Raw genomic sequence first — 19,424 nt, 5'->3', positions numbered from 1 at the left:
CTGCCACCTCACTCCCCCAACCAGCCCCCCCCAGACTGAAGGGGGGCTCCTGGGTGTCAGCACTTGTTGGTGAAGCCCTAGGAACAAGCCCAGAATCACCTGCAGCCCCACAGTTGGCTCAGAGAACACACACTCATCAGAATGGGCCTGCCATGCGTGGGGTGGCCAGCCTGCTGAACCTCAGGTCACACATGTCCTCAGGCACACGAGAAGATGGTGGTTTCAAACCCACGTATAGGATCGTCCACCCTGTGCTTCCTCTCAACTCAGAAACACAGAGCTGAGTCTAAGGGGCCTTTGAACAGGATACCCCGCACCCCTGCAGCCCTGCAGACCCCCTCCCAGCTTGCCACCAGGAAGTGTGCCCAGGGGCTGACCTCCCCTCCCCTCCCCTCCTGTCCCCTATGGCATCTGCCACCCTGGGGCCTGGCTGAGCGCAGGAGTTAGGGGAACGTCCCTGTCCTTCCAGGAAGGATGACGTGGGTGGCCATCAAGGGCAGCCACTCAGGAGTCCAGAGACAGACCTCCAGCCAGTGGCCTTGGCGAGTCCTCAGCCACAGCATGAAGCCTCGGGCGCAGTGAGCTCACCCTGCTCACTGTCCTGGCTCCGGGAAGCTTGTGGTGCTGCCCAGCACTCCTCTGGTGGACAAAACCCACCAGAAGCAAGCGGGCAGTTGCTGGCGACCTGTGGGAGGCACATGCCAGCACCTCTCTTCTCAGCTGTCCTTGTAGCGTCTCTGCGGCCCAGCCTCTCTCCGCCGGCCACATGGGAGACCGCAGCCACTAGGACTTCATTTGTGCAAAGTCCACCCCAGCCTTGAGGACCCTGCCCTTACCCCTTCGCTCTCTGTAGGAGTATCGGACAGGAACCAAGCCCCCCAACTGTCATCTGGAATCCTGACCCAGAGGAAGACCCCCCCCCAGACAAAGGTTCAAGTCCCAGCAGTGTACTGGGGAGGTGATCCCAGAAAACCTGGCAAGGGAATCAGGACTTGAGACAGGAAGAGAAAAGAAGCAGTAAAAGATGCTTTCTCAGCTGGTTGTGCCCACAGGGGATGGGGACACGTGGCATCAGAGCAGAGCCCCAGAGGAACTGGTCCAGAGAAGCCCCAAGTGAGAGAATGGCATCTGTCCAGTCACCCGGCCTGTCATCGGCTCTGCTCCTGGATGCTAAGCAACACACAGAAGCCCGGAGACGCCAGCCCCGGGGTCATGATGAGGCCCCTCCGTGGGCCCTCCCTGCACTCACCGTGCCCAGCCTGCCTTTGGCCTGGGGATTCAGCAGGGACCTACCAGGCTGAAGGGCAGCCTGGCTGTGAGCTGGTGGCCTGTCCCCATGGAAGTCCCCAGTGAGGAACCTCACACATGTGCCCCGCCTGCTCAGTGCACCGCGCCGCCTCGAGGCCTCTTCATGGCCTTGACCTCTCGGGGAGCTGGTTTGTGGGGCAGGGTGGGGAGGTGGTCCTTGCTTTGTGGCAGCTTTGTTCCCAGAGACCCGAGTCTTTCCGAATCCCTCTGTTGATCAATGTTTGGGTCCAGAATCAGGACCAGCTCTGAGGCACTGGTGGTTGCCACCCTTGAGCCCTGGACAACGCAGAGCCCCAGGGCAGGGCTAGAAGAAGAGGCAGTCTGGGGGGGCCTCCCCGGGGGCCACATCCCTACTGATGTGTGTGCCACGAGTGGCTCCCGAAACCTCTCCACTTTCTCATCAGGCTGGAAACCCCGAACGTTCCCTGTCCTCCCAGAGCTCAGGCTGTCAGGAGGGTACACTCACGACCTCAAGGACTGTGATAGCCAAGGGACCACTGTGGTCAGGCATCAGTGGACAGGCTGAGCCACGGGGTGAGAGAGCACGCCGGGCCAGGGAGCCTTGCTCTGTGAGGGCATCACAGACACTGCTCGGGAAAAAGCCCGAAAGTGGGACCTCTGAGGTTGAAATGCTGCTGTGCATCCCGGGCAAGCGGAGTCCGCGGGGCTGGGGGAAGACCTGGTGTCTAGAGCCTCCCTTGCTATGGGGTGGGAGCTGAAGGAGGGCACCTCCCAGTCCGGATCCTCTCCCCACAGCAGACAGACGAGGCGGCACAGACGGACAGCCAGCCACTCCACCCCTCCGACCCCACGGAGAAACAGCAGCCCAAGCGGCTACACGTCTCCAACATCCCCTTCCGGTTCAGGGACCCCGACCTGCGGCAAATGTTCGGGGTGAGTGTGTGCGGCCCCTGCATGTGTCAGAACGGCCCTCAGGGTTCCCACCTCCCGTTGCCCTCTGGGTCTGACCCGAGCCTGTGGGATGGGAGGGAGGAGGCAGGACACAGGCTCTCGGGAGGGACCTGCGTGACTCACCCCCAACCCCAGGCTTCCCTGTTGGCTCACCTGGTAAAGAATCTGCCTGCAATGCCGAAGACCTGGGCTCGACCCCTGGGTTGGGAATATCCCCTGGACAAGAGAACGGCTACCCACTCCAGTACTCTGGCCTGGAGAATTTCATGGACTGTATAGTCCATGGGGTCACAAAGAGTCGGACACGACTGAGCGACTTTCACTTTCACCCCACCCCCTTGCCCCTTAGGTCCAGGCCGGTGCCAGTTAGGTTTGTCATTCTGCTGTGGAGGGCTCCAGAGACCTCTGTGCCCAGAGGGGCACCCAGCCTCCTGGCCTCCCACCCAACAGCCCCCGCCTGTCCGGTGTGCCTGGGGCCCGGCCTGGGTACTGGACCTCTGGGCCTGCAGCCCCCAGGCCCCGGGAGCTGGGCAACAGGAGCCCACACTATGGGAAGCCAGTGAGCATTCCATCCCTGGATTCTCCCGGTCGGTTCCTAGACTCTCTGTAGGATTCCAGCGAGTTGCAATGTCACCGTGAGATCTTACAGGGAGGCGCTTAAGTCCTGCGGTGGCTTTATTCTGTCACGTGATTTGAGCCCCTAGCAGGTGCTGATGCCCACTCAGGGCTGGGGCTGCCCTGTGGGTGGGTAAGAGAGCAGCAGCCCGGGTCCAGCCCCGGCCGTGGACACGTGCACCCAGCCTGTGTTCTCTCCCTCTTTCCCGTCTCCCACTCCAAACTCTCCTTCCCCTGCCTGCCCGGTGCCCACTTTTGCCTCAAATCTGGCAGACTCTGACCGCTGAACCCCAGCCCTCCCCTAATGCCACCCTCAGGTGGGATTTGTCAGGTAAACAGGAGGTGGCCTTGAAATGGACCCAGCACCCACACCTGCCCTCTCCGCAGACATCCACGACCCTTCCTGGGGGCCAGGGCCCATTAGCTTGGGGTGAGGCCCAGTGGGGTGCGGGCAGAATTTAGAATCATTGGAAGATAAGGATTCTACCCCTTCTCGGCCTGGGCCTGGCAGCTGCCAAACTTCTCTGAGCCCAGAGCCCCCACTTAAAGCAGCTGGTGTTGGGTCAGTTCACTTGGATGCTTTTCTGGTCCCTATATCATGGGTCTCAGCACACTCTGTCCCTACGGGCCACCCACGAGCACCCACGGTCCCTGCAGAACCATCAGCCCACTCTGCCTGCATCCCAGCTGCACCTCCTCCCTCCCTAGCCCTTGGCAGAGTTGGCGCTGCCTCGCTGTCTGGCTCCGTGTCGCCTCCTGAACGTTGCGGGGTGAAGGGAAACCTCCAGTTGCATGCACTGGAGGCCCCTTAGGACCTCAGCTGGCGTTTCAGGGGACTTGATTCCCAGCTTCCTGATTTCAAGTGCCGTGAGAGGGACAGGGCTACCCCTTGAGGGTTCCAGGCCAGCGATGGGGCAGGAAGGGGTTAGCCGAAGTGTCTGGGCCCAGCTGACTGGTATGTCCCAGTCAGGCAGAGGGGCCTGGGGTCACTGCCCTCTGTGGCCCACACAGCCCAGCCCCCCAACAGCACAGGCAACAGGCAGCGCAGGGTCCTTCCTGGGCTCTGTGCCTCTGCTGGGGGCTCCTGTACACACCAGCACCCCACCTTTGGGGAAGGGCTTATCCACAGCCCTGTATCCATGTGTGTGAATCAGGGCCAGCTGTCAGCAGCTAGTGGCAGAGTCCGAGCAGGGAGAGAGAGGAACGCTGGTGACATGCGGGTGGGGCAGGTGTCCTGGCAGGAGAAGCCCTCTGCGCCGGAAGGTGGGGAGGGATTCCCAGCACCACCACCCCCGCAAGGCTGTGCACATCCCTGCAGGATGTGGAAAGGGCCCCCCCACCCCGGGAGCAGAGGATCAGACGCAGTCAGTGGGCAGCGGTCCCTGTGGAGAGCCCGCGAACCGGGCCGGCGGTCTTAACCCACCCTCTCCTGTCTCTCCCACCCCCATCTCTGTCTCTGCAGCAATTCGGAAAAATTTTAGACGTGGAGATCATTTTTAACGAGCGGGGCTCCAAGGTGGGTGCCGCCCAGAGGCCGCCACCATTACAGCGCCCGGCTGTAGGTCCCGCCAGGCTAACGTGTGAAATGTGCGTTTCCGTCCTGGAGAGCTCCGAGCCTGAGGACCCCTGAGCGACACGGGTGCTTGTACTCCCCGCTCCTCCGCCCGCCCCGCCCTCCCCACCCCGCTGTCTGTGTTGTCGCTGCGTTGCCTGCCTCGGACGCTTCCTTCTCTCTAAGCCGCCAGGACCTCTCTGCCTGCACTCGGAGAGCCCCCACCCCTGGGCCTGGGTCCCTTCCAGCCTGCAAGCTGCTCCCCTGGGGCCACTGGCCTTCCTGGAGCTGCCCCCCGCCCCACCCAGGGCTTGGAGAAGGGCCGGCAGGGGGCAGGCGGGAGGGTGCCAGCTCCTGGATGGGAAGATTCCCCCCACCCTCGGGCTCCCCAGGGTGAAGATGGGTGAGGCTGCCCCCACTCTGGGTCCTTCAGAAGCCCAGCCTTGGGCATCGCCCCCCCACCAGGTGGGCTTAGGGCGACAGTCCTGGCCCCTGGTCAGGTCAGCATCTCTTTTTCAGCTTTGGCCTGTCCCCTCAGGTGCCAGGCGGTCAGCTCAGGCCGGGCTCAGGCCAGGCCAGCAGCTACCCCCGCCAGGGGCCGTACCCCTCCTGGGCATCCTGCCAGTGGTACCAGGACAGACCTCTGAGTCTCCTTCAACTCACCTGACTCAACCCCTCTCTCTCTCTCTACCCACCCCCCATTGCCCTGCCCCCCTCCCACCCACGCCCCCCCCACACCTCCTTTTTTTTTCCTTTTTCTCATCCTGTGTCTTTCTCTCCGTGTCTGTCCTTCTCCGCTCACAGGGTTTTGGGTTTGTAACTTTTGAAACTAGCTCAGATGCTGACCGAGCCCGGGAGAAGCTGAATGGGACGATCGTAGAGGGCCGGAAAATTGAGGTGCTCAGATAAGTGTGCTGCAGCAGGGACGCCCTTGAGAACCGCCTCCGGTCACCCCGGGGCCCCACCCAGCCCCGCCGCTGCCCTGCAGAGAGCCGGGCCAGGGTCCCCAGGGCGGGGCCATGCTGAGGCTGGAGCCAAGCCCACCACCTGCCGCCCCTCTTGGGTCTCGATCTCAGACTCACCCATGGGCCCCGCACCCTGCCCCCTCCCCCTCCTTCTCGTGGGGCTCAGCCCGACTCTGGGAGGAGCCCCAGAAGTCATCTCTCTGAGGCTTGGCAGCTCCAAGGACCTCAGCCAGCCCAGTCTGCCCCTAGTTGGGAGGGGATCATTAACCGCCCCCCCACCCCGGCCACTCTCACCAAGGAGCAATAGCTGCCCCATTTGCCCCCTCCCCACGCTGCCCCATCCTGCCATTTGCCCTTCGCCTTCATCCCCCAGAGAGTGGGCAGCAAGGTGCGGCCACGGCGGAGGAATGGATCCAGCCCAGAGGAGCAGAGGGGAGAGGAGGCACGATCCTCCTCACACTTGGCCAGCGTCTTCCCCGGGCCCGTGTGCACCCTGCTCAGTGCTGTGGCTCTGATGTCTGGGAGCTGGGCTTCCCAAACAGGCTCAGCAGTGGGGGCGCCCATAGAGGAGGGCTCAGTGGCCAGTGCAGAGCCATAGGAAGAGCGGTGGAAGGCTTGGGGGTGGGGGTGGGGGAGGCTTCTGGAAGCAGAACGAATGCTAAAGGCACTGACCTCTACTGGGCTCCAGCTCAGTGTCCGGCAACACTCTTGGCTGTGGCCCCAGGCCCCTGGGGCTCACACGGACTTGGGGGGAGGCAGTGTGGCCCGGACGCCTCCCTCAAGTTCCCCGCCTGCTCTCTGCTCCCTCCGCAGAGGCCCTCCCCCTCCTTCCTACACCCCAGCCTGGCCCTCTGGGCGGCCCAACCAGGGCCTTAGACTGGCCAGTAGGACCCATTTGGTGCCCACCTGGTCCTCCCGCATTAGTCTTTCCCCCCTCAACAGGCACCGTATGCCCCCCCCTAAGGAAAAACTCTCTGCTGGCCTTGAGGGAAGGGGTGCTGCCCCCACAGAGAGGGGTGGCCATCCTGGTGCCTACGACTAGGAGGGCCTCAGCAGCTGCCCACGGCAGAGAAGTCTTAGGGGCCGGTCTGTTAGCTGCGCTGAGAGCACTTTGTGGAGAGTCCACCAGTCAGCTGCTCCCACGGCCGTGGGTTGCCAGAGAAAGGCTGAGCTTGGGTTGTAGGGACAGCCACGTGAAGGGCAAGAGCCGGGGTGGGGGGCTGGACACGATGTCTGAGCCGAGGCTGGGGACCTGGGCAGAATGGGGAGCAGTGGTGGCTCTGGCCCCCTGGGTAGGGGCGGGGTGCCTGGGGAGGGAGGAGGGCAGGCCGTGGTTGGTGGGGGACCAGGCTGGGGGCGCAAGCTGTCCCATGCCTCGCCTGGGAGCCCCGGGGGCCTCGTCCCCAGCCCCCCACCCCCTCCAAGGCAGCCTCAGAGGAGAAGTTCAGAGCGGGACCAGGCAGCCAGTGGCCTGCAGGCTAATGCCCCCCTCAGCCTCTCCCTCTCTCTCTCCGGGCAGGTCAATAACGCCACGGCCCGGGTCATGACCAACAAGAAGACTGCCAACCCCTACACCAACGGTAAGGGGGCCCAGGACCCCCGGGAGCTGGCTGCAGGGGCTGCCAGTGAGGACAGGGGCCAGGAGGGGCCCAGGCCGCTGGAGGCCAGCCTCCCAGGATGCTGAGCCCTGCCTCATGCTCTGACATGGTCCGAAGGGGGTAGGTCAGTGAGGCGGGGGTTACCGGGGACCACCCTCTTCCCACACAGCTGGTGAGACCCCCGTGGGGTGTCCAGCACCAAGAGGCCAAGGACAGGCTTCAAGCGCGGGGGGAAGGTGGCCACTTCCTAGATTGTTCCTTATTTTCTAAGCACCGAGGGAAGCCCGGGCTAGAGGTGTTCAGTATTTTAATGAGTGTGATGACAGACGGACAGTCGCCCTCCCCCAGCCCCCAGCCTTGGAAACACTGAAAGGTTGAGGCCCAGTTGGCCAAGCGGCCTTGCCCATACCTACCTGGACCTGACTGTAAGCAGAGGTGACCAATCTTTGAAATGAAACTGCCGATGCTAAATGCTGGCAGCTGGGAGCCGTGGAGGGACGACTCTTGGCTGGCCACCCTGTGCCTTAACTTTACCGGGCAAGGAACTGGTTTGAGTATAGCTGGCACCTCGTTGGGGCCTTTTTGAGTTCGCGCCTCTTGCCAGGGAGCAGGAGCCTCCCTCCGTCAGGATGGGTCTTCCGGCTTTGCTTCCCACCCCCCAACCCCCAGCAGGAAAGAGTGGACCAAGCCACCCCCAGACTCGCTTGTCCTGGTCTAATCAGATGTGCATGGAGTCAGGGGACGGGCCAGCACAGAAAGCCTGTGCCAGGACTGTGGGCAGACCTACCACCTGACCCGCCAGCCCAGGCCCTGCCACCTAACCTCCTGGAGTAGGGCTGGGGCTCCAGCCAGACTCCATTTAGACAAGATTATTGTCACTACCATCCTGATTTTTTAAATTTATTTTTAATTGAAGGATAATTGCTTTACAATATTGTGTTGGTTTGGGCCATACATCAACATGAATCAGCCATAGGTATACATGTGTGCTTTTTTGAGGACTAACAAAGCTCAAATTCTTTCTAAAAATCTGGAGGCTTCCTGGTTTTGCACCTATCCTGAGCCTGTATTGGGTGTGACTTTAGAGACCTGGTTCTCAGTGTAGGAAGGGAAGCCGTAGACGTGTTTACAGGGTCAGGGTGACCCTGGGGGCTGCACAGCCCCTCCTGAGAGCCACACACCCCTGCTGTCTGGCACACCTGAGGGTGCCAAGGAGCATGGGATTCAGGAGGGAACCCATCCCTCAATGACTGCATCCTTGGCACGGATGGGCACAGAACCGAAGCCAGTTAAATGACAGAGAGTGGAGAGAGGAAGAAACCTCTCCCCACTTCGGCGGCAACCGCAGTCTCATTTATACATCTTTGTGGGCCTGGGCGAGAGTGACAAGGGCTGCTGTGGGCCGGCCCTGGGTTCCCTGCAGGTGGCTGTGAGGCCCAGCTCGTGGGCTCTGGTGACCGAGGCTTGACTTTGCTTAACGCTCTGGAGGACTCAAATTCATTGTTCGGTCAGAGGGGCAGAAGTTTCCACTGCAGGAAACAAAACTCTCCAGGTTTGACCAGCTGTTACTGTTTGCAAAAGAAACAAAGGATCCACCCAGGTGGGTGTCAGGCTGCCTCTGTCATCTGGGGTCCCAGACAGTGAATTGGGGCCAGAGCAACAGGTAGAGGCACACAGGATTCCAGAACTGGCAGAGGGAAGTGCCATAACCATCTGAAGCAGAAGTGCAGACTCTCTGAAGGGACCAGAGGAGGTGCCGGATGGGACCTGGGGGCTGGACTGGGGTAGGTGGCTCAAAGACTCTGCACCATTCTGGATTTTTACTGAGAAGACTCAGTTTGGGCTTCCCAGGTAGTCCAGTGGCTGAGTCCACCTTGCAATGCAGAGGATGCCGGTTCGATCCCTGGCCCAGGAAGATGCCACGGGGCAACTAAGCCTGTGCATATCTACTGAGCCTGCGCTCTGGAGCCCAAAAGCCACAACTACTGAGCTGATGTGCTGCAACTACTGAAGCCCTAGAGCCCATGCTCCACAACAGGAAAAGCCACTGCAGTGAGAAGCCTGGACACCGCAACTAGAGAGTAGCCCCCGCTCTCCCGCAAGGAAAGAAAGCCCAGGCGCGGCAATGAAGACCTGAAGTGAAAGTCACTCGGTCACATCCGACTCTTTACGACCCCATGGACTGTACAGTCCATGGAATTCTCCAGGCCAGAATACTGGAGTGGGTAGCCTTTCACTTCTCCAGGGGATCTTCCTGACCCCCAGGTCTTTCCCGAATTGCAAGGAGGATGCTTTACCAGCTGAGCCACAAGGGAAGCCCAATGAAGACCTAGCAAAGCCAAAAAAATAAATAATTGAAAAAAAAAAAGATGACAACTCAGTTCTTGGGGCTGGAAGTCTTCACTGAAGATGAACTATTTCTTCTGGTATTTATAGAAGATTCCAGAGGCACAACAGTAACATTCAGGCACAAACGTCTGTGCTGGTCATCTGATGGTGGACCAGGGATGGACAGCAGTCTCACAAACTGTGTGGAGAACGGGCCGCCCCGGGAGGAACAAGGCCCAGAAACTCTGTCCTATGCACTTCTCAGCCATTGGCCCAGCAGTGGGGTTGTCAGACTCTGAGCTTGGGATGTGAAGCTGGACCTGGGCGGGGGCAGGGGGGGTGGGGGTGGGGGGTTGTGCTGCAAAGACCCCAAGAGCTGAGGGGCCAGAGGCTGGGCCTGGTCAAACGGGCTGACCCCGCCTCACTTCTTGACCACCTGGGGATGGTAAAGGTTCTGCTGACTGGTTTCCATCCCCCGGGCCTCAGGTGGGAGCAGGCCTTCACCCCTGCACCTGGGTCTCTGATGGGAGAGGAAGACCAGCCAGGAGGAGCCGGCCCACCTGCAGAGAAGAAGAGGCTGGGGCCCAGGGAGTGGCCAGGAGCGTAATCTGAGCTGGTTTGGGCTTCCCTGGTGGCTCAGATAGTAAAGAATCTGCCTGCAATGCAGGAGACCCGAGTTTGATCCCTAGGTCGGGAAGATCCCCTGGAGAAGGAAATAGCAACCCACTCCAATATTTTTGCCTGGAGAATCCCCGTAGACAGAGGAGCCTGGCGGGCTACAGTCCAAGGGGCCGAGAAAGAGCTGGACACGACTGAGTGACTAACACACACTGGCTTGGCACTCACCAGCCCTGTAACTGGAGGCTGCCGTGCCTCTGTGAGCCTCTATTTGCTCATCTGTAAGATGGGAGAGGGTGACCCTTCCTTGTTGGGTGGGTCTAGAACAGTCTGGCATGTGGTAAAGGGAATGCTAGCTGTCCTTATCATCCCAAATCCCAAAGCCCTTCCTCCCCACCTCCTCCCTCAGCAGCCCTGCCATTGGCTGCTTTGGGGAAAAACAGACACAGGATAGCAAAAGCAAGACTCAGCCCTGGGGAAGGGAGCCCTTCAGGAGCTCCAGGCCAGGACAGAGATAGGTGGGAGATGGAGACGGCTGAGGCCAGGCACCTTTACTGCAGCCACTGACCCTCCTGGAAGGCAGCAAGGTGCCTGCATGATACAGCTCCCAGGAGACTGGGCTGTCAGGCGCCGAAGCACCCAGACCACCAGCACCCCCATCCCAGCTGCAACCTACAGACACTTCCATAATAACACGTTCCACTTTCCCTCTTAATGCTCTTCAGCAGACAGGCAGACCCCAAGCTGCTGGGGCCAGTGCCCCAGGACAGAGGAGGCCTGGGGCAGGCTGGGGAAGGCCAAAATTTGAAAAGAATTGAGACACCAGGCAGATGGTCAGGAGTGACCGCATGCCTGTTAGTTAGGGAGCAGAAGACACCCAGCCAGTGAGGCTGCAGCCTCCTAAGCGGGGCCTGGGGTCTGTGCTCCTGCCTCACCCGAGTCTACCCTGGTTGCAGAAGGAGGGGTCCTGCCTATTCTCTGCAGTGGCCACAGCCTGGGACTGTTCCAGTGGAGCCCATCCTGAGGTCTCCAGGGTTCCCAGACATACTGTGAGGTGGGGAGAGAATGGGGAAGACAGTGATTGGGTTTCTTTGCTCCTCTTCTAGGCTGGAAGCTAAATCCGGTGGTAGGGGCAGTCTATGGACCTGAATTCTATGCAGGTAAAGGCTGGGAGCAGCGGCGCGGGCTTGGGAGGGCCTGTCGGGGTATTCAAGACGCGGCCAGGGGCGTGGTTAGGCAGGGACCTGGTCGGGTGGGCGAGGCCAGGCAGAGGCGGGGCGGGGCGGGGCCGGACAGGAGGTGTGGCCAGGTGCAGTGGTCAGGCTGCCAGCCCTCCCGCCTCCTCTCCTCTTAGCTGTCCCTCTCACACGGTCTCCTCTCCGGCCCCCTTTCTTGCAGTGACGGGGTTCCCCTACCCCACCACCGGCACAGCCGTTGCCTACAGGGGCGCGCACCTACGGGGTCGGGGCCGGGCTGTATACAATACGTTCCGGGCTGCACCGCCCCCGCCCCCTATTCCGACTTACGGAGCGTGAGTACCTGGGGGGCACAGGGAGGGAGGCTTGGAGAAAGGCCCAGGGGGCGTGGGGAGGGAGGCGTGGTGCAGCCAGGGGGGCTAGGCAGCCTTTCCAGAACCGCGGGGGCGGGGGCGGGGGCGGGTTGGCTTAAACCCCAACCTTCACACTGCAGTCGCCTCCACATCAGTACCCCCACCCCCACCCTGCTCCGGGATCTCAGGGTCACTGGCATGTGGGGGACGTTCAGAGCCCCAGCACCTTGCCCATTGCTTTCATGGGTCGTGGTCGGCCCTGGAGCTCAGTGGGCCTTCTCTAAGCCCTCCTTAGTCCCTTCCCCCAGGGCCCGGGGCCCTCCGACCCTAATAGGGGGGTACAGCTGCCTGGGGTGGAGCAAGGGGAGGGTAAGTAAGCAAGGTGGGCCAATGGGCCCCTGGGTTTGTGGGAGAAAGGAGCTGACCAGCAAGGGTGTTACTCTATTGTTATACCAAAACAGGGCACTGGAGCAAACGCTTGTTAAAATGCCAGTCCCATGGGCAGGGCTGGCACCCTGCCCCCTCCCTCCTCAGCAGACACCGGAGCCGGCCTACCCCACCTCTCCAGCGTTCCCACCACTTTCTTGTCCGTTTGCTTCCAGGGTCGTGTATCAGGATGGCTTTTATGGTGCTGAGATTTATGTAAGTGCAGCCCTGGGGGAGGGAGGGTAGATGAATCCGATATCTCATGTGTCTCGATGAACAGTCAGTGTCCCTCACTCCCTGCCCTGCTCCCCCCACCTCTCCCATCCTGGGAGCCCAAGAGGGCAGCCTCAGCTAAACCTGGGTTATCCCGGCTCAGGGTGGCAGTAGTGATGGATTCCCAGCAGCACGACGAGGCAGGCATGTCTTCTCCATTTCACAAGATGTCGGTTGTACGATGGGGGCCGTGGGTGACTCTCCCGTATCCCTAACCACATTGGGGTCACTGAGTGAGTCCCCATGGGCACCCCAGATCCATTGCAGAGGCTCAGAGAATGACCGGGAGGTAGGGGCTCCCGGGCAGACCCCTGGATGGAGTCCTGCCTTCTCTCTTCTTTCATGGGGCATCACTTGCTGCTTCCTCTAGCTCGGAGCCCTCGCTGAAGACCCCCACCCCGCACTGCCACCCTGGGTGGTGGTCACCTGTAATTCAGCCATCCACTGGTCAGGGCTAAGATGCAGTCTGAGTTAATGCCCTTTGCCCCTGACCCATCCCAGCATCCAACACCCAGAGTCACCCTTGGGTTCTCCATGCCCATCAGCATCAAGGTTGGGAGTACACTGGCCTGGTGGCAGGTCTGTGAGCATCTACTGTGTGCCAAAGCTTTGAGCACAGCCAGACATATAATTATTGGTGCCCACCTGTGTGTGTTGAATGCACAAATGGACACATGAATGAATGAATGAGGTGTATGGACACCTTGCCCCACCTTGAGCCATGCCACTAGACCACAAGCCAGGTGCTCTCAGGCATGCGCCAGCCACCCCTCACCTGGCCAAGGTGAAGGCTGAAAGGCTGTGTTTGCCCCACTAAGCCCGTGTGCCGTGCCCCCCCCTTGCCTTGCAGGGAGGCTATGCCGCCTACAGATATGCTCAGCCAGCAGCAGCTGCAGCTGCCTACAGTGACAGGTACCTGGGGAGGGGTGGAGAGCTGGGTGGGATGGGGAGAAGATGGACGGGTCACAGGGCTGGGCTGCAACAGACAAGAAGCCTTACTTACCATTCCAAGCCTGGGGATGCCTCCCCCTGGAGGAACATAGAGTCTGGACAAAGGAGAGCAAGTCTACATGGGCTTGGAGACCCCAAGCCGGCAAGCCCCAAACTTCTGTGATCACTTGCTGCCTTCACAACACGGGAGGCCTTGGGACCCCCCAGTTCTGGGTGGCAGACAGTTCCTCTGATGCCCAGCCCTGGAGGTCTAACCCCAATCTCCTCTGCCCTGAGCTCTGGAGCCCCGAGTGAGAGGGTAATTAGGAGCCTTAGTTTCTATCTGGGACACCTCTGACCCTTCTCAGTGCTCCCAGGCCTGAGACCCTTCAGCCCCGAGAAAGAAAGGCAGAGCGTGTGCTCAGCTACAAGTACATCCAGAGGCCCAAGGAGGGTTCTCTCTTGTTTTGAGGGCCAATCCTGGGTGGGGATTGCTGCCTTGATGCCTTTCCCTGTGGGCACTCAGCCTGTTGGCCACTGACTGCAGCTTGGGGAAGTGTGCAGGCTCCAGAGCCGGACATCCAGTGGGCACCTCGTGGAGGGCAGCTGTTGCTCTTGCCAGCGGCACTGAAGGCCCCTCGGCCCTCCCTTCCAGGGGCAGATGGCATCCTCAGCAGTCTGGCCTCTGGGCTTTATCTGGGGCACAGCAGGCCAGCACTCCTGGTCAGCACTCACTGGATGTGTTCAGAGGGTGGCCGGCTATGTTCCCTCCAAACCAGCAGGAAGGAGGAAGAGGGGGTGTGCAGGGGAGGGATGCTGTCTCCAGGGAGGCGGGAGACCCTCACCTGCCCTGTCGCCCCCCCCACCCCCCTCCCTGTGCTCACCTCCCCAGTTACGGCAGAGTCTACGCGGCGGCTGACCCCTACCACCACACCATCGGCCCCGCAGCGACCTACAGCATTGGAACCATGGTAAGGAGGCCCAGGTCAGGCTGAGACTGGGGCGGGCGGGCAGGCCCTTAGGAAACTGTCCCAGACCTCGGCCTGGTGCCTGGCAGGACAGGGGCCTGGATTTGAGCTGGGCAGGACTTGCCCCTCTGTGCCCTGGTGGAGTCAGAGGGAGGCGGGTCCGCCCAGACAGGCAGCTGCCCGGTAACGTCGTCTGGGAGACCTGGTGTGGCCCGCTTTGCTGAGCCCTGTAACTGAAGTCCGATCATCCTGGCGTTTCACTCCCCGGACCTGGAAAACCCAACAAAACCTCCTGGCGGGGGCTCCAGAGGCAGGCAGGGCCTCCACTTCCCCTCGTGTGGGTGTGTCCGTGCCACGGTCCCTCTGTGTCCTGTCACCCCCTTGCTGTACCTTTTCTCACAGCACCCATGCCCCTGCTCCGTGACCCCCCCACCCCCGTGGCTCCCAGCTGGGCCTGCAGGTCTCTCCTGGGGAGGCGGGGCCTCTGCCCTGGGCTTCGGCTGGGGGCGGAGGGGGCACACTTCTGACGGGCCTACTGAGGCCCAGATGTGTGCGGGCCAGTGTGTCTGTGTGTGTGTGTATGTATGGCCAGCTCTTGACACATACAGCCCAGCTCACTCTGTACCCTGAAATCTGCTTCCAATGAACACCTACCTTCCAGGCCCATCCCACCCCCTAACACCATGGGGTGCTAATGTCGGTTTTTAACTAGCTTGGCATCCAGCATCAAAGATGAAAATGTTTTGGGCAGGGTAAAGAGGGAGGAGGTTCAGAGACAATATGGATTTTTTTTTCCATCTCCCTTGTTTTTGATCACTCCCTCCCAATTTTCTTTTTGTCTTTTTTTGATTTTTAACGAGCCTCAGACATCCCAAGCAGCCATGGGTCCCAGGCCTCTGGGTGGGGGGGCAGGCCCAGGCTCACTCCCGGATGGAGGCCCTGAAACTGAATTGCTTCATCTTGGCTTCAGAATCGCCAGCCCCTTCGCAAAGCTGTTAGCTAAAAGCTTTTGTTAATTCTCAGAGGGTTCCCTCTTATGTTTTCTTTTATTTTTTTAAGATTCTCTGTTTTTTTTTCCCCCAACTTTTCTGCTGTGGCACTTGCCATTTTCTTCCTTTCTCTGGGGAAACTGGTGGGTGGGGCAGCAGGCTCCTGTGTAGGTCTCCCTGACCCAGGGGAGCCCCGGGGCACGGGAGAGCGACCGTGCCAAAGGCCTGTCCTCCTGGCTGGACGGCGGAGGCGCAGGGACCCCAGAAGGCCCCTGGAGCTGGATGAGCAGAAGCAGTCCTTCCTGATAGAGCCAAGGCCCCAGGAACCCTAGCAAGAGGCCCCTCTACCCTCTGGTGCCTGGAGGGGCTGAGGCCTCCCCTGCGCCCACCGCAGCCCCAACGGGCACGGAAGAGGCGGGGCTTCTGCTCTCACCTCCCCCAGATGACAGACGATGGAGGAAGCAGGCTGGGAAGGGCCAGGCCTGCGCCAACAAAGTGGCCAAAAGACATCTCAGACCTTGGCTGGTGACCCCAGCACCTCTCTGACCCCAAGACCACCAACCACATCGGAAATAGGCCCAGCACCCCTCCGGCTGCCGTGACAACAAGCGCCCATTCTCCCCAAGGCAGAACGGAGGTGGGGGGCAGAAGACGGGATTTAGCTGTTTCTCTTTTTGTTTTTCTTTTTTTTTTTTTTTTTTTTTTTGCTTTTTGCTTTCCCCCTCCCCTCCCGAAAGGCTGTACTGATTGGCTGTTTTTCATCTTTGATGTTGCAGGCTAGCCTCTGCCGAGGAGGGTACAGCCGCTTCACCCCCTACTAGCAAGAGGCCCAGCCCCTAACAGCATTCACTCTGACTGCCTAGTACACACCAAACCCAGCAGTCCAAAAGCAGGCACAGCCACTCCGAGGACAGTGCGCCCCTCCTGGTCAGCGACACGCACCGCTGACCTCCGCGACTCTTTTAAGTCCATAGGTTTTACCTCCGGCCAGCTGGTCTCCCCCCACGATGGCGTGTGTGTCTTTGACCCTGGTCACCCCTGTATGTCTGAAACCTTGGTTCCTATTTTGACTCTGTTGATGTCGTGCCCCGCCCCACCCCCAGCCCCGAGCCATTTCAGGTATGGGACGCGCAGAGTGGGAGGGGCTAGGCTACCAGAAGACCTCTTCTCAAGAACTAGCAATAGCGCCCCAGAGGGCCATGCCCACTCTCCTGTCCCCTGTCCCCACCCCGCCCCAAGGAAGACACCAGTCCAGCCTCCCTAGGAAGCCACCCCAGCCAGTCTGGCCACAGCCCTGCCCCTGCCCCTGGGGTTCATGCGGCAAGGGGCTCTTGTCTGTCTGCTCCACTTGGTGGGTTCCCAGCCTCGACAGTGGTCGCTCCTGGCCTTCACCCAGCTAATCGCAGGAGTAGCTGTCTCTGCCCTCCTTGTCCCCATCCAGCTACACTCACAGTTCTGATTAAATCTGACTGATGTTTGTTGCCAAAGTTGTCACAAGTTGTGGGGGAGCCACACCAGCCTCAGGGGTTCCTTAGCCTCTGTTATAAGAAATGGAAGCATCCAAAAGTGGTCAGCCCTGCAGTGCCCGGGGGCCCTCCCTTAGCCTGTCTGCCCCTCTGCCCACACTCGTGAGTCTCTCCAATCCGGCCACACTCTGGAGATGGGGTCCCTGCCAGCCTGGCACCCCGGTCTGTATTGAGTGCAGCCCTGCCTTCCCTTCCCCAGGCTTGAAATGTTCTTTTCCGGATACGTTTCTGGAAGGGGGGTCTGTGCGAGAGAGCAAGGAAAGGTAGCGCTCACCATCCAGCCCCTCTGGCGGGATAGTGCTTAGCATCCACCTCCCGTCTGGAGGAGTTTGGAGCTCAGCTCTGCTGCAGGGCTCTGGGGCCTGCAGGTAAAGCTGAGACAACTGGAGGAGCTTCTGGAAGCTTCATGTGTGGCCCTGTTGTCTCTGTTACAGGAGAAAGTGGCTGGGTCAAGGAGGCCCTGGGCTCCTGTGTGCCAGAGCTGGCTTCCGGGGGTATGGACAGCCAGCTAGAGGGTGCAGGTCCCCACCAGCCAGGGCGTGAGCCTCCACCCACTCCACTAGCACATCATTTTCAGTTGGTGGGGTGGGCAGGCCTCTAGAGGGTAGCCAGCCAGCTCAGCTCCACTGCCCAAATACCCCCTCAGCTGTCACATTCCAGAACCCCACGTGGCCCATGCAGCGCCGTCCACCCACCACGCCCTGACCTCTGCCCTCATCCGCCCCAAGCAGCCAGGCCCTGCCCACCCAGGTCTTAGCAGAGTCCACCAGTAGCTTCTGCCAGCTGGGCACACTGCGGCTCTTTCATCCCTGCCACCCCATCCTCCCCGCCTCCCTTCCCGCCCCCACTGGAGGGCAGAGGTCTGCATTCAATCCCCTTATGCAAGATGAGGGGGCTCCTGAAGCTGGGAGTGGGGCTGGTGTGGGGGTGCGCTCCCTCCCACCCACCTGGCACCCAGGGTCGCAGATCCTACTGCCCCCCGCCGCCCCCCACAGCACACCTGGCAGTTGCTTCTGTGAACTGCAAGTCCTGCCTTTCTGTTTCTGTTGTAGTGAAAGCTTCTGCCGTTTCCTTCTTGGACCATGAAGGGCAAAAACAAAACAAACAAAAAAAAAATCACACATAAAAAAATCACAAAACAAAAAACAAAACTAAAAAAAAAAAAAAGATGTTCAGATCCAAGCAACAAAAACAACCAACCAAACTGAGAAGCATCCACCACGTCCGAGTCTGTGAGCCCGCGAGCCGCCGCACCCACCGCAGCGAGGGAGCAAGTCCGTGGGAAGGTGGGGGGTGGAGGGGTGGGGGGCGCTTCATTTTCTACCAAGTCTTCCTTCCGGGCCCCACTCAAGGCCGCGTGGGGCCAGTGGCGAGAGGCTGCAGGCCCGAGCGGGAAGAGCGGCCAGCAGGACTTGACCTTGGCTGCCGACGGTGCCAACGGAGGGACGGGCGCGGGGAGGGGGTCGGCTTCTCATCCCAGGGCTTCGGCTGTGCCCAGTCACCCCCCCATACCCATGTCTCCCGCTCTGGGCCCCAGCTACCCCTCCTGCCTCGCCGCCAACACCTGTGTCCTGCAAGTCTGAGGAGGAGGAGTTGGCAGCGCTAGAGACTGTCTGACCAACCAGCAGCAGCCCTGGGCTCCGAACCCAACACCAAGGGCTGATGTCTTTCCGGAACTCCGGGGCACCCAGGGCCCCTCCACGTCAGGGGGCTCCGGCTGCCCGGCCAGGGCGTGGGGGCCTGGAGGCTGAGGGCTTGCTAGGACTGGTGGGTTTCTGGTTCCCTTTCTGGAGGAGGCCCTGGGTCTGGCTCAGGGGAGGGAAGGCCAGCCTCACTGCTGCAGCTGAAACAGAGGGATGGGAGTGGCCAGTGCCTGGCTGCATGGTGAGGCTGGGGGTCTGGACAGCACATCCGAGCAGGGAGAGCGAGGAGGTAGGGGAAGGCCTGGGTGGTCTGCGGCCCTCTCCCCTGCTCCCAGATCAGGTCCCAGGGTGGCAGCAGACGGTAGGCAGCAGGGAGGAGCCCCTGGCCAGGCAGGGAGAGCTGGAGTCAGGGAAGCAGCAGAAAAGAACAAAAGATGTAGGCTCCCAACATGGCTCCACTGTCTCATGAAACTTAAAAGATAAAAAAAAAAGAAAAAAAATACACCTCACTTTATATTCAGCATCAGCTCCTGAAGCTACTGAGATGAGTCTCCTTTTCTATTCCCAGTGTACATAGCCCCGCCCCGCCTCCAGCTTCATCCTCTGTACAGGCCCCTCCACCCTCTGCTGTTCTGGGCCCTTTTCTTGCAGCCGCTCCGCCCCCCCGGCCCTGCACCCTACTGCCCCCCACCCCCCACCCCCAGGACTGCAGCCAGGCCCCAGGCTTCCTTTCTTACCATTCTGTATGCTTCCAAGGTGTGACCATTTAAATCAACCGTATTATTATTATTAAGATTATTAATAAAGATTTTTCTTCAAACCAGGACAACTCTTTTTGATTGGCCGGCCCCCTGGGCACAGAGGGGAAAGGGCACAGAGGACCAAGACAGGCAGCTTCTTTCTCCCAGGAAGCCAGATGGCCAGGGGGAGTCAGAAGACCCTTCTGGGAGAGATTCTAGCACCCTCCCCATTCTCTTCTCCAGACTGTCCCTGGAGTCTGGAGGCAGGGCTCCTAGCCTGCAGGTAAGGTCTGTGACGTTACCGGCAGTCTAAGGTGGCAGCCCCACCCCACCACCCCACCACCACCCCAACTGCCCACCGCTCAGCGGTTGCTGCCCCACATGGTCCCTGATGGGGCCTGACCGCAGGCAGCCCCCAGCACCCCCCCACTGCCCTGGTGGGGCAGGCATCTGGATGAGAGAGGGCCAGCTGGGTGGTTGAGGC

The 19,424-nt window shown here is 60.5% G+C and overlaps 1 protein-coding gene across 7 annotated transcripts in view; it reads left to right on the top strand.

Moving 5' to 3' along the window:
• The window catches only part of RBFOX3 (RNA binding fox-1 homolog 3), an 82,160-nt gene extending 64,436 nt beyond the window's left edge, over positions 1 to 17,724 (top strand). The window contains exons 3-12 of one of the 7 annotated variants that reach the window (XM_081575726.1): positions 2,065 to 2,202; positions 4,298 to 4,351; positions 5,192 to 5,284; positions 6,872 to 6,932; positions 11,003 to 11,056; positions 11,295 to 11,427; positions 12,048 to 12,087; positions 12,995 to 13,056; positions 13,967 to 14,045; positions 17,610 to 17,724. In XM_081575726.1, the coding sequence (XP_081431852.1) occupies positions 2,065 to 2,202; positions 4,298 to 4,351; positions 5,192 to 5,284; positions 6,872 to 6,932; positions 11,003 to 11,056; positions 11,295 to 11,427; positions 12,048 to 12,087; positions 12,995 to 13,056; positions 13,967 to 14,045; positions 17,610 to 17,612 (717 nt within the window). In that variant the 3' untranslated portion in view covers positions 17,613 to 17,724. Of the gene's footprint in view, positions 1 to 2,064; positions 2,203 to 4,297; positions 4,352 to 5,191; positions 5,285 to 6,871; positions 6,933 to 11,002; positions 11,057 to 11,294; positions 11,428 to 11,906; positions 12,088 to 12,994; positions 13,057 to 13,966; positions 14,046 to 15,807; positions 16,519 to 17,609 lie in introns of those variants that run through there. The other 6 variants (XM_081575727.1, XM_081575725.1, XM_081575728.1 and 3 more) reach the window with 6 other exon arrangements.
• Positions 17,725 to 19,424: the final 1,700 nt, after the last annotated feature.

The sequence above is a fragment of the Giraffa tippelskirchi genome, chromosome 3 (genome assembly GCF_054371585.1).
Source record: "Giraffa tippelskirchi isolate mGirTip1 chromosome 3, T2T-mGirTip1v1.2.pri, whole genome shotgun sequence".
Taxonomy (NCBI): Eukaryota; Metazoa; Chordata; class Mammalia; order Artiodactyla; family Giraffidae; genus Giraffa; species Giraffa tippelskirchi.
Note: the sequence above shows the minus strand (reverse complement) of the source record. Positions and strands in the feature narration are given on the sequence as shown.